Source organism: Ochlerotatus camptorhynchus, unplaced genomic scaffold (assembly GCF_037179485.1).
Source record: "Ochlerotatus camptorhynchus isolate MF236.1 unplaced genomic scaffold, CSIRO-AGI_Acam_v1.1 ptg000136l, whole genome shotgun sequence".
Lineage (NCBI taxonomy): Eukaryota > Metazoa > Arthropoda > Insecta > Diptera > Culicidae > Ochlerotatus > Ochlerotatus camptorhynchus.
The window spans coordinates 1,353,087-1,366,255 of record NW_027040626.1 but is presented as its reverse complement, the minus strand read 5'-3'; the positions used below and the strand labels follow the sequence as shown (position 1 = coordinate 1,366,255).

Below are 13,169 nucleotides of genomic sequence, written 5' to 3'. Positions count from 1 at the left end.
CCCGGTTCGAAGCCGCGAAATCACGCGTTGATCCCTCAGGTTGTCCAGTTCGCTCCATGGTTCAGTTGACCCTTTGACTTTGCGGATGAAGGCAGTTCTGTTGCGGAACCACTCGGCTTCCCATGCCGTTCGAATGGTCCGCATGATCCACCGCCTGATGTCCTTTAGGGGTACCTTGTTGGTGAGTCTGGGACCCGATGTCCCGGCTTCGGTAAGGTTATCAGCAGATGCGTTACCTGGCACTCCGCAGTGTCCGGGAATCCATGTGTACACGGTGGTCGGTGGGGCGTACTTGATAATCGCCTGGATCCATGGGTGTTTTGGTGCTTCCGAGGTGATCGCTTGAACGACGCTGTGTGAGTCAGTTAATATAAGTATCGGTTTGTTGGCAGGCGTGTAGAGTTTCCATTTCCCGGTGGTTTTCACCATCCCGGGATTCGGGAAATATTTATTTGATATCCCGGGAAATCCCGGGATCCCGGGAAGTCAATAAAGGCAGTAAATTTTTTTAATGTTCGTATGTATCTAATTTCTTTTAACGATGTTCTGAAATGTATGTTTCATCTCCTTAGAAGAATGATTAAAAAAGGAGATTTCTGTAATACTAGGGACACCAGATTTAACGACATATCTTCATTATGAAGACATTTAAAATTCTGTGAAGGCAGATATGCATACATTTTGAAGACGTTTCATGATATGTAAAGTTGTTTCAAGACATGCGGAAGCTGAAGCAGACTTCCGATGGTTTTTTTTTTTAATTTTAAGCTGGCATATGAAGATTTTTGTTAAATAAATGAAGTTTTTGATTTCATATTTTAAGCTTCTGCCTGAATATGTTGAATATGAATAATGTAACCAAAATCGGATGTTTCAAAATAAAACTTGATCTAATTGAATATTCACAGGACTTTCACGGAAATATTCGATTAGCTGGAGATCTTTTGAATACTTCCTGATCATCGTTCAGTTTTGGGAGAATATCTTCACAATAATACTTGATCAACCTGAAGCATTGAAAAATATCCAGATGACTTTATTGAAATCTTCGATCAGCTGGAGATATTTTAAGTACTTCCTAACCGATCTGCCATCTTGAGAGAGTCAATTGAATGTTTGACCAGTTTAAGATCTTCAGATTTCTTGATCAACCTGAAATTACTAATATCTGACCAACCAGTAATCTTGAGAGACTATCTAGAGACGTTATTTGAATTTCACGAACAGTTGAATTATCTTAAGAATAATAATTTATCGACCTGAAGTCTTTAAAAATATCCAGAGGTCTTTAAATCTCCACCAGCTATACATCCTTTAAATACTCTCTCATCGAACTTCCACCTGAGAAGGATGTCAAGAAGACGTCTTTTGAATTTTTGAACACTAGCAAATATTCAGAACATTACTTGATTAAGTTGGAAAGTCTTGAATAATATCCAGAGATATCATCACAAATCCGTAGTCTTCATTCGTGTACTTTTAAGAAGTTTCTTGAACTTAAACTCACTTCCATGAACTCAAAGCCTATATAAAGTTCCCTTAATATGTAGAATATTCTACGAAATCCTGGGATTTTTAGTCAACTTCTTCGAAGTTCCCAGTACTTCAGAGATTTTTCCATAGCTTACATCTTTTAATTTTTCGATGGGTACAACTGAATTTCTGCTCAGCTTGCTGAACTTGTACGAATTTCAAATAATTCATGCGATGTTCCGTAATCATCGTCCACGAAGTTGTTTAACATTCTACGAAGTATCCTGAAGATCTATGATGTTCCCTGAAATTTTACGAAGTTCCACGAGCTTCTATTAAGTTTTCTAAAATCAAATGAATGTCTCTTGACATCTAAGAAGTTCCCTAATGGGACGTGATATTATGTCTGTCAGCCAAACTGCACAATAGTCTGTGCAGATCATGATGATTATGGTGGATGATTTCTCTCATGAATGTATTTGTAAAAACTATTTTGCCGTGCTTTAGGATTACATAGATTACATACTAACGGGTAAAGGTAATGCATACCTTTCAACGTAACGACAAGATTCCGCTAGCTAATCTAAGGAAGGACTCTAAAAACTGCAAATACTGAGTCTTTTCATCAGTTGAGACCAGCACTACGTACTTCCAATCATCTTAACAATGCATTTCAATGGTTTTAGTTCAACTATGAATGATGGACATCTCACGACGTTCAACCTGATTGAATCAAAATGTTGACGATTTGTTTCACTGCTAGATCTATTTTTCACGAGTGCTTCTTGTACAACGATCATATACAAAACGTGATGTCTGTGTGCAATTCTTTCGAAAAATCAGAATGAATGGCAAACTACGGGAAGAGATATATTTCATAAGATGTAAAAATTCTGGATTCAAATTCTGCTACAGATATTCCAAGAAAGGTTTAAAGTGGTAAAAGAGTCTCAAATTAAAAAATCCTGGGGTACACGCGATCCCGGGATTTTTAAATTAATTTCCCGGGATTCGGAAATCCCGGGAAATGTAACAATCCCGGGATTTTCATCCCGGGACATCCCGGGTTGGAAGGTCTACAGGCGTGGTAGCGGCACGGAAGATTGCTGCAGCCTCCGCCGAGAAAACCGAGCATTGTGGAGGAAGACTGCTGCTTTCAGCAATACCGTCTCCAAAAATCCCGATACCTACTCCGTTTATCGATCGGGAGCCGTCGGTGTACCGATGTACGTGGTCGGCATAGTTGGACCCAAGTAACTGGCGAGCGATCTGCGCAAAATCGTGGATGCATCCCCTGCTTTGAAGCGGTTCTTGATCCGATTGTCCAATTGGATTCGTGAAGAGTGCCAACTTTACTCTCCATGCCAATGGACTTTGGCCACTAGGGGGAGGTCGATGTCGGCGGCCGACCCCTCGTCGAGGTGAAAGATCCTATTGTTTCCGGAGGTCTTGGTGGAAAAGGTAGCGGCTTTTGTGGCAATATTTGCGTTTAAGCAGAACCGGAAAGGAAGAAGACCGGCATCGATGCATGCGCCGTCTGCTGGAGTGGATGGCAGGAGACCAGCTATGATGCGGATGTAGCTGTTGTAGACTAGTGCTAGGGTTCTAACCAGCTTCTCGGAACCGATGCAAGTAATTTCCGTTCCGTAAAGCAACCGCGAACTGTTTTCCTGTTTGGAATGGCTTGGTCGTCGATCGTAATTGGGGTGCTATTCACTCGGTGTTGAGACGAACATACGTGGCATCGGATGCTCTTCCTGGCGGACAGCTGGAAACCCATCGAGTCGGTCCATTTGCCGACGGCAGAGACTGCCGCTTGCGCTTGCCGTAGGGCTCGGATCTGTGTAGGACCGGTGGCCATAATCAGCACATCGTCAGCGTAAACAAATATGTAAATGCGCCCAGGTAGCCGGTTAAATACCCCGTTCATTGCCACCAGAAACAACGTGACTGCGATAACGGAGCCTTGAGGGACTCCGGTCTCCTCGCTGAAACTTTTCGACCGCGTGTTCCCCACCCGGTCGGTCAGGAGGTTTCGTATGAAATACATCATATGCCCCTTCAAGCCCCAGTTTGTAAGTTTGTTGAGGACGGCTGGCGTTCACGTCCGGTTGAAAACCTTGGAGATGTCCAAAGAGATGATTTCAACGTGGTGTTCCTGGTCGTAAGCTTCCTTGAGGACGTCTGCCAGAGTGGCAAAGTACGTGGACGTACCGAAACCTTGTCGAAAGGCATGTTGTCGGTGGTCGAGCAAGGTGTTGGTCTCAAAGAACATTTTGAGTCGACGGTTCACCATCCGTTCGAATACCTTGGCTATGCAGAATGTGAGACTCTCCTTCCACAGCGTCGGGTAGGTATCAGAGACCCAGAGTTGGTTGAGCATCTCAAGTATGCAACACTTGCCCTCAAGGGGCAGCTTTTTTAAAAGTGGATACCCGAGATCGTCAGGTCCCGCAGATTTGCTGTTGCTGCGGCTTTGTGCGTGCTGGAGTTCCTCCCAGGAGAAAGGTTCGTTGATCTCGAGGTTGTCCGTGTCAGGCGGGATGCTGAACTCAGCGACTGATGTATGGGTAGGCTTTGTCAACCGCTGAAAGTGGCTATCGTAATGATGGCCGAAATTTCTGCGAAATACCCTCCGAGTTCTTCGGCGACGGCTGCCGGTTCGGAGATGGTAACTCCGTTAGCTTGTACATGTAATGGCGTCGAGTGCCGTTTACCGCTGAGAGCATTAACCCTGCTCCAGAGATCGGCAGAGGACTGGGAGGCGTTGATGCTTTCAAGGAAACCAGACCAACTGTTTAGCTTCGCACTTCTCACTTCTTTTCTACATTGAATATGTAGTGCACGGTACTGGGTTAATAGCTCTTCCCTGTTTGGGTCAACTCTCGGGGTTCGCCTGAGTTTCCGTAGAGCTTTCCGGCGGGCTTTAACGGCTTTTTTGGTATCCTCGCTCCACCAACGGAGGGCTTTTCGTCCAGGTAGGCTACTGGTCTTTGGTATGGTAGCAGATGCAGCATCTAACACCAACTTTGAAAAATCCGGGATGGTTAGTCAGGGGGTGACTGTTTTAATCTGTTGAAAAAAATGAGTCTAAAACTCCTGCGTTTTGCCCATTATTATAAAGTTCACATGATGGGGACGTAAACATTGCCTATCAGGCTATTTTTTTCAATGTTGACTGATCACACGTTAATCACTATAATTTTGAAGCTTAAAACTATGTCATCCTGAATACTAACCGTTTTCTAGGCGCTGAGGACATCCGCCATTCCATTTACTTAACCCATGCAGAGATGTTTCTCTTAATCAATTCTAATTTTTTCAGTCAGCCTTGTTGTCAAAATGTAATGTTGATTGTTGCGTATAAGTTTCTTAATTTGAACTTCAGATGAAATTTGTACCTAGCTTTTGAAGATTGTCTATGTTTGACATTTTATTCATCATTTGACGCAAGCATTTTCAATAATATCATACTTTTTGGAACTGTATAACAAACATTGACCTATTATTCTAGGTTTATATTGAGATAAGTATTGCATCACTGCTTCGTAGTAGTGTTGGTCCATGTACCGTTCTCCGCCATGTCCCATCCCTGCTGAAAATTGGCCTTTTACGTATTCCTCTGGTTTCTTTTCGCTTCTAGCACTGGCTGTCCTCCATCAAGGTGATGCTGATAGGATTCATTCCAGCGATAACACGTACTGCTTTGGACGAGGTTGTTCTGTACGCGCTTACGAGCCGGAACGTTTTGTTCAACTTCACTTGATCCCGTTTGGTTTCCAGCGCTACAACCAAAGTTGTTTTTTTTTTCATACCTCGGTACCGACAACTCACTGCTTGGTCCAGAGTTTTTCGGCATGATTGTAGCTACCACGATGATGGCTTCCACCGCCTTCTCGCAGACATAGTCGACATAGCTGTTGAAGTTTAGGCGGTCGTCGATCATCACTCACAGGAATTTAAGAACGCGCTTCGAGGCTATAGCATGCTCCCCGACAGTGATTTCTTCCCGCTGCTGTGGGCGTTGTCCACAAAGCCGTATATGTATGTGTAGGTGTGTTACAACATTTTGAGAGGCGTGTTTCTCGGTAAATACTTGACCAAATTGGACGCAACAACATGGTCGAAAATACGGTCGAAACATGTTCGGCTACATACGGGCCTTAAGCCTAGAAGTGACTTGAAACGTAATATACCCAGCATGCTTCACCCCATAAGAATTCAACAACAACATCAACGGTGGCCACTTTGAGTACTCAGGAACCCGCTGGCTACTCCCGGACATGTTCCAGGAACTCCGGAGTAGTGGGCAATTTCTGACATAGACCAAAACTCATCATGCGACACCTGTAATCACATGGGAATTCCAAGTCCGCATCGCGCTCTCTTGCCGTGTGGATCTATTCGCTTTTTGCTGAAGGAAGTGTAACTGCTACCTGAAGCAACAACATATTTAAAAAGTAGTGCTAAATAATACCTACAAATGATCAACCTTGTTCGATTCTTATTCCTCTTCGATCCTTCGATCCCGAGGTAATCCTGACAGGATATCAATTTGAAAAATTCCCCTTCGTACTTTCGGATTCTTCCTTACAGTAATCTGATTGGAAAGCGATTTGGAGAATGTTTCTTCTGCCGCCATGGCGCTTAAGCGCAAAGGAAAAAAGCAATATCTTGATCCCCGTTCTAATGAAATTTATTTGAGAAATATGCTCACGGGTGATGAGAATCATCCATCATCCAGGCAAAATTCCATTCCCGACTTAATGTCAAGAAGGAAAAGGTCCCCCAATTGTGATAACCACTTCCGATTTCCATGCTCTTCGTTGTTCATCAAACATGCATTTCACGGTCAATGTAAATGATTCTTAGTTGGTAGTACCAACAATCAATACGAAACTAACGATTTTAAATTCGCTCACTACTTGACTAGCCTATTGGTCCCAAGCAAATCGATTAACGTACCCCATTTTAGTCAAAATTTCAGTACTACACAATGTTTGTTTTGATTCGCTATGAAAGTTTGACAGATAAAATGAGGAGTTAGTGGATTTTCCTATGTTGAGTTGAGTCAAAAAGTTGAGCACGTTTCTTCGGGACCTGCTGGTCTTAGATTTACCTCTATGGTAAAACCATAGAGGTAACTGGTACTCTCTTCGGTCCCAAGCTTATTGATGCACCCCTCGAAACATAGGAAAATCCACGTTTAAAATAGATGAATGAAATTTAAATTAAAATATATAAAAAAAAAACATTCTGCAATCCTGCCAACTCCTTCAAACACGAATTTATGACTTTTTTGTATCACCAGTTTAAGACACTTTATTTGTCTAAATTATGTACAATGGATGGCACATTTTGGATGGAACTAATATGAACACTACTATGTAGTCACCGAAAAGTTAACCTAAAATAGCAAAGCCATCACGACGGCAACCAAAGCGACCATACTGACGGTCGTCTTTCCGGCACTTGAGTTATCTTTCAGCTCCTTGTCCAGGAAGTTACCAATTACAGCGCGATGCTTCTCGGTGAATTCTTTGTTCGTGAAATAATCCGCTACACCACGTTCGATAGAATTGAATGCAGCTTCTCCGAAAACTTCCTCATTTCGGGCAGCAAACGACCGTATCCGCCACATCTGTTCATCGGTCTTCATCCGCGCGAGCAGATTGTTGAACGCAGATGCCACATTCAGGTAGGAACCGTGACTAAGAGTTAACGGGAGATGAAGTCAATAAATGAGTGTATGATTTTAACAAATGTGCTGGAAACTTACGCGTTTGCCCATCGAACGTAGTAAGTACGCAGGTATTCGGCCATATGGTCCAGGGTGTAGTAGTTTGCCAACAGATATGAAAAAGCAGTGCCTTTGTCCTGTGGTCGGATGTCATCGGAAGTGATTGCGTCCATTAATGTCTGCAAGAAATTAGGTGGATGTTGTTTGGAATCCTTCGTCTATGATTAGATCATTAAGATTAACTTACGAAAATTTGCTCCCTATCCTGAGCACATCCGAGACCTTGCAGAATTAGTATCTGTTCGGTTGCCATATTAGAGGTTAGGAATTGATTCCAAAGGAAGTTAAAATGCTCGTCTGTTCCCTGGCGGATTCCCTCGCAGTAGACTACCTGACGGAGATCGGGATGAACCCTGAGAATGAAATAGTTTAGTAAAATGATGACTATCCTCTTGATCATCTTATAATCAGAATCAGACCACTCACTTCTGGGCAGGATTCTCATAGAAGCGGACGAATTCTTCGACGGCAGCCTTCTTGCATTCCGCGTGACCGTAGTTGCAAGCCCACTGGAGGACGTTGATACGGAGATAGGTGAAAACTCGCTTTTCTTCGGCGGATGGCGCTTCAAACTTGACCATGCCGTATGCCTTGCTAAACAGATGGACAATGTATCTCTGTGGGAATGGAGCTAGTTGCAATTTAAACATCCTTGACATTGGTATTGATAAATACTTACGGCAAACTTCTCATCATCTTCAGGGTGAATCCTTCGCGACAGGAGAGTCAATCCATTAACAGCTGCCAACCATGGTGCATATTCGGTTTCATCCTGAAGATAATCCAGAATCTCCAGAGCCGTATCGTACTTTACAATGCCGGCCCGTGCAAAATTGAGCAAGTCATCCACAATTTGAGCTCTGTTAAGCACATGGATTCCTCCAAAGTTCTCCATGCGAAGAGCGGCACTGATTTTGGCCCAATTGTCTGCATCATAGTTGACTCGGTAGTATCCCACTTGCTGATTATTAAGAATGAAATATGGCAACTCCTCTGGCTTCGTGATAGTGATTTTGTATGTAGCAGTATTTACTATCGTCGGTTTGGTATTCGCAAAGTCAGCTTCCTTGGTAGCATATGTGATCGGAAGTGGCCACAAAGTCTTGTCATCATGGGTCATATTGTTAATCAGGAATCTTTGCTGTGAAATAGAGTAGCCATCGTTGTTTCCAATCACGGTTACCAGTGGGTATCCAGATTGAACGGTCCATGGTTCCATAAATGCTCCGATCGCAGGATCTCCATGATTATTGTACGCCTCAAACAGATTCTCCGGCCTAGTAGATTTGAACACCCGTTCCTTGATATACTGTCGGTTGGCGTTTATAAACTTCTCGGTAGTCAGAATGTGTTCAACCATTCGCAGCGTAACTGCACCTTTGTTGTACGAAATACTATCGAACATACCGCTGACCTGAGATGGCGTGTAAACATTGTGCGTCATGGGGTGCGTACTTTCCAAGCTATCCATCTGCATAACACCTTGCAGCTGTTCAACGACAAATTGATGCTCCAAGTCCCAGTGTTGCTCCACCTGAGCTGTACCGAAATATTGGAAATACCGTGCGAAGCCTTCGTTGAGCCATGTTACATCCCACCATTCACATGTCACAAGATCTCCATACCACTGGTGAGCGATTTCATGAGCAATTACTGCAGCGATACGCTGTTGTTGCATGCTAGTGGAGTCATCACTTCTATACAGGATGTTTGATTCACGATAAGTCAACAGTCCCCAGTTTTCCATGGCACCTGCAGAGAAGTCAGGAATGGCTGACATATACATTCGCGTCATCTCAGGGACGTCCGAATACGGGTAATCAATCCATTGTTCCAGTGCTGCCAGAATATCAATTCCTGCCTTCAGGCTGTAGTCAGTCTGGTTCAGAGCTTCCGGACGAGCCAGAATACCCATTTGATCCTTCTCATTAACTACATAATCAGCTACAATGAACGCCAGCAAATACGTTGCCATGGCAGGAGTCCGCGCAAACTGGTCCTGAATGCGACCGTTACTGAAAAAAGTAAACAAATTCAATATATCATCCCAACAAAAACCCTTATGTAACCACATCATACCTCAAGGTAGTATTCCTAATAACTGGAGTGTTGGAAAACGCTTTGTAGTTCGCAGGGCGATTGATCACAACCTGGAACGTTGACCTGAAACCTGGTTCGTCTAGGCATGGAAACGCACGTCGGGCGTGAGTCTGTTGAAACTGAGTAGATGCCATCCAAACTTTCTTTCCATTGACATTATAGTAGCTCCTGTAGAATCCATGCATGTCGTCATCCAAAATACCGACATAGTTGAAAATCAGTACATAGTCCGTATTTTGTGCCAGGGGCTGAGTGACCGGAATGCTGAGTTTGTGAGTCTCCTCATCGTACGTAGCTTCACCATGGGGTACATCTGCGCTATTACTTGCAAGCTTCAGGGACCACGATGTGATATCGATCTTCAATTTGTGCAGTACAATGCTGGTAACACCGGCCCTGGTTACCTTGAACGTCATCATGGAGATTCCATCGAATGTGAAGGCCGTGTGGGTGCCTTCATCTTCGAAGTACGGTGTTAGCTCGATATCATAGTGCGAAGGTTGCACGTCAGCATTAAGACGGTATTCCTCTAGTTCGGCACGAGGGATAATCTCGTCAGCGGCAGCTGCTGGCTTAAGCAGATCTATCGGACTCGCAAGAGCACAGCAAACGCAGGTTGCCAACAGGTACAGCACAGTACCCTTCATCCTGAAAATAGTGGAATTGCTGTAGTGGAACCACGGGAAGACCACGTTCTACTCAGATAGTGAAGTGAATGACTTATTCAGTCCTGCATTGCCAATTGTGAAGTATTCGAACGAATTGATAACTAATTTCTGCTCATGATTGATTGGTGGCAATAGTACGCGCCTCATTTTTATCAATACCGTTGACGATAATGAACTTGAATGACAGCCGTTCATAATGTGAGGATTGCTTTACAGTGTTTACATAGACCATTAATTGATAATATCTTTCGAGGCAAGATAGAAACCGGCTGAGTTACTATACAGTTATATAATTATGACACTGAATAGTGATTAGTATTGTTCAGGATGAATGACAAGTGTTAGCGTAACGTAAGGGAAAAGTTCGTTTTGAGGTTTTCGACGCTTGTGCAATATAAAACTTATCGTTTGGCACTTGATTGGAAAATGTGAAAAAGAATACTTAAATTGGTGATGTTTTCGAAGAATTTCTTGAAGACGATTTTAGGAGTATCAGACTGCTGATATGTCATCAGGAAGCTGGAATTGTCTATAGTGGGGCAAAAGTTCGAGTCAGCGTGGCAAATGTTCGAGTCGTATCCACAACCCATGTATAGTAATCTATTCTGGAAAAACATTGTTTTTGAGTGGATTACATTGTTCGCCAAGTTCTGACAATAACTGGGCACAAACATGTGATTTTTTTGTGTCCTTCACACCATGATGCTGTATTTAAAGATTTGTAGTGCCTTTAAGTTTGGAAACTTTTGCCGCATTCCTGAAACGAACTTATGCGGTGGGGCACACTCTTCCGAAAAAATCGTTGCAAAAATATAATGGAGTGATCGAACCTATTGCGAAAACTATTGGCTGAAGTGGTTGATTTTTTCGCTTTGAAAAATACCAGTCTATACAAAAACACCACATGTGCAAAAACACCTTTCTGCTCAATCAGAGAAATATTATCCATTCGCTAATCCGAGTGTAATTCAGTGTATTACCACTGGTAGTATCAGCGTCGTGTGGTTGATTGTGATCTGTTTCTGCGAGTGACACTACACGAGAATGGCGATCTATTCTCTCGGATTTTTAAAAATTGTGTTTTTTTTTCTCGTTTTTTCAACAATGTCTTTGAAATTTGAAGCTTAATCCAGTATGTTTCTTCACAAAAGCTATTTATTTAATGTATTTTCATAAGAGAAAAATATAACACTATAAAGCTGTAAGCAAAAAAACCGAAACAGAAAAAAACCATATTTTCAAGATTTTTTTCTTTAACTCCATATAACTTGGAACCAGTAGACTGTGGAAATTTTACGTCTTTGAAAGACCTGTTCATTTTGTCAAGATAAACAACTTTGCCCAAGACATCAAGTTTCCAAAACGTCAGAGAAAGAAGTTAGATTGTGACACCATCTTTGCGGAAGAGTTTTGAACTATTTGTTTATGTCAATAGATGGTCCTTATTATGATGAGAAATTTTGCCGAAGACACCAAGTCGCGGAAATGCTTCGTTTATTAATTTTGCTCCGCTAGGTTGCATTCCTGACCCAGTGTGCAATGTAAGCATTAGACATTTTAAGAAATTGCGCTTGGTGTTTTTCTTGCCTGCTGTCTTCTGTCACCATATTGTCATTATGAAAATGCCATTAGCCTTGGAATAAAATCCAAGAAATTTCAATAAAATAATGGCTAAATAAGAGATCCGAAAAGATTTCCAGTGTGCATTGGTATGAATTTATTTATTGAAATCTATTTTCTGTAAAATTAAGGTGATTCCATCAAGTTCATTTAATTTCTGAAACAATCTTTTTTGTTAACTTGAATTATTTTGGAGGCGCATTTATTTAACGCTCATATTATCTCAATATACACGATAACATTTCAAGCGCATATGTTTTGGAACTTCTAAAAAGTAATATATTTTCTTTAAGATTTTCACTAATGTCGCCATGAAACAAAATTGATTGCATGGTGATCTTGACACCAACACTCAAACCTATTTTAACCGCTAAAGATTTCCATTTGGTTTCAGCAGAACAGAACAACAACAAGCTAATTTATGGCGGTTGCTTTGAAGCCAATACAAATTAAATTGGCTTTATAACTGATTTTCACCAAAGCGTCATAAAACTGCTTGGATACAATATTACTCTTATAGAGGCTATGAGAACCTTTTGTAGAGTATGAGGCTTCCTGACAAAAGGTTTTAAGACAGCTTTATTGTGATTCTCAAACATGCTTTATAAACCTTATCAAGAGTGGTCCACTAAGCTGTATGACGATCTTATAGCGGTTATCAAAAGGTTGTGCTGGAGCTATTAATTTTATTGGCGGTTTTATGAAATTGATCTCAATAACCACTAATAGAGTGCAATAAAACAAGAAATGCTACTTGGGCATGCATGCCTTCAAGGCTTTTTTGGCATATTAAAGCCATTTTGGAGATTTTCATGGTAATTTTGGCCTTATAACATCTGTAATCAATATTGATGGGTGCCGAGCCTATGGAATTTTTCTAAGTGGGCCGCAAGTTTTAGAACCGCTGCATTAAAGCACTTCAAATCTCTTCACACAACAGTCACCTCACTTCAGAAAAAAAGATCACGTGGGTCACGTCAAGTTTTTTTATATTCACCAACGTTATCTGTTGCCTGGAAATTCTTCTCCACATATCAGTGGCAAACATTTTCACAGTTTCTTCACAGAATATAACTTTTGACTGAGAACAAAAATCGGAAAACTGATCTAAGCTTTCACTGCTATTCGTATTTTACCACCTAACCAACTTCCTATAGCAGACAACATCCCTACCTGTTATTTTACTCAGTATTCGACTATCCACGTAACGGTAGCATAAACCTACACGACCGAACCAAAACTGAACAAGCCTGAACGTCGGTATACCCGACCGTAAATTAACAGCAGTACTAATCGGTCGGTTTGTTCAATTTGATGTTTTTATAGCTCTATTTAACAGCATGGGACGAAAATCATTGTCTATGATCACTACGAGCCTCCATTATCAGGTGCTTAGTAATAAGTCAATATATATGACGAGTACCTTTACGTTGCGTCAAATCCCAATCATCAATGGGAATCCGAAGAGATAAGATTCCATCCAAGAATTTCGTAAAGGAAAATAGAAA

At 41.9% G+C, this 13,169-nt stretch overlaps 1 protein-coding gene across 1 annotated transcript; it reads right to left on the bottom strand.

Moving 5' to 3' along the window:
* Positions 1–6,807: 6,807 nt before the first annotated feature.
* LOC135700416 (membrane alanyl aminopeptidase-like) lies at positions 6,808–12,946 on the bottom strand. The gene is made up of 7 exons (XM_065220910.1): positions 12,835–12,946; positions 9,353–10,021; positions 7,953–9,288; positions 7,700–7,890; positions 7,461–7,626; positions 7,253–7,392; positions 6,808–7,184 (listed from the first exon to the last, which is right to left on the bottom strand). Exons 2-7 carry the CDS (start codon positions 10,018–10,020, stop codon positions 6,881–6,883), a joined length of 2,805 nt encoding a protein of 934 aa, XP_065076982.1. The 5' UTR covers position 10,021; positions 12,835–12,946; the 3' UTR covers positions 6,808–6,880.
* Positions 12,947–13,169: the final 223 nt, after the last annotated feature.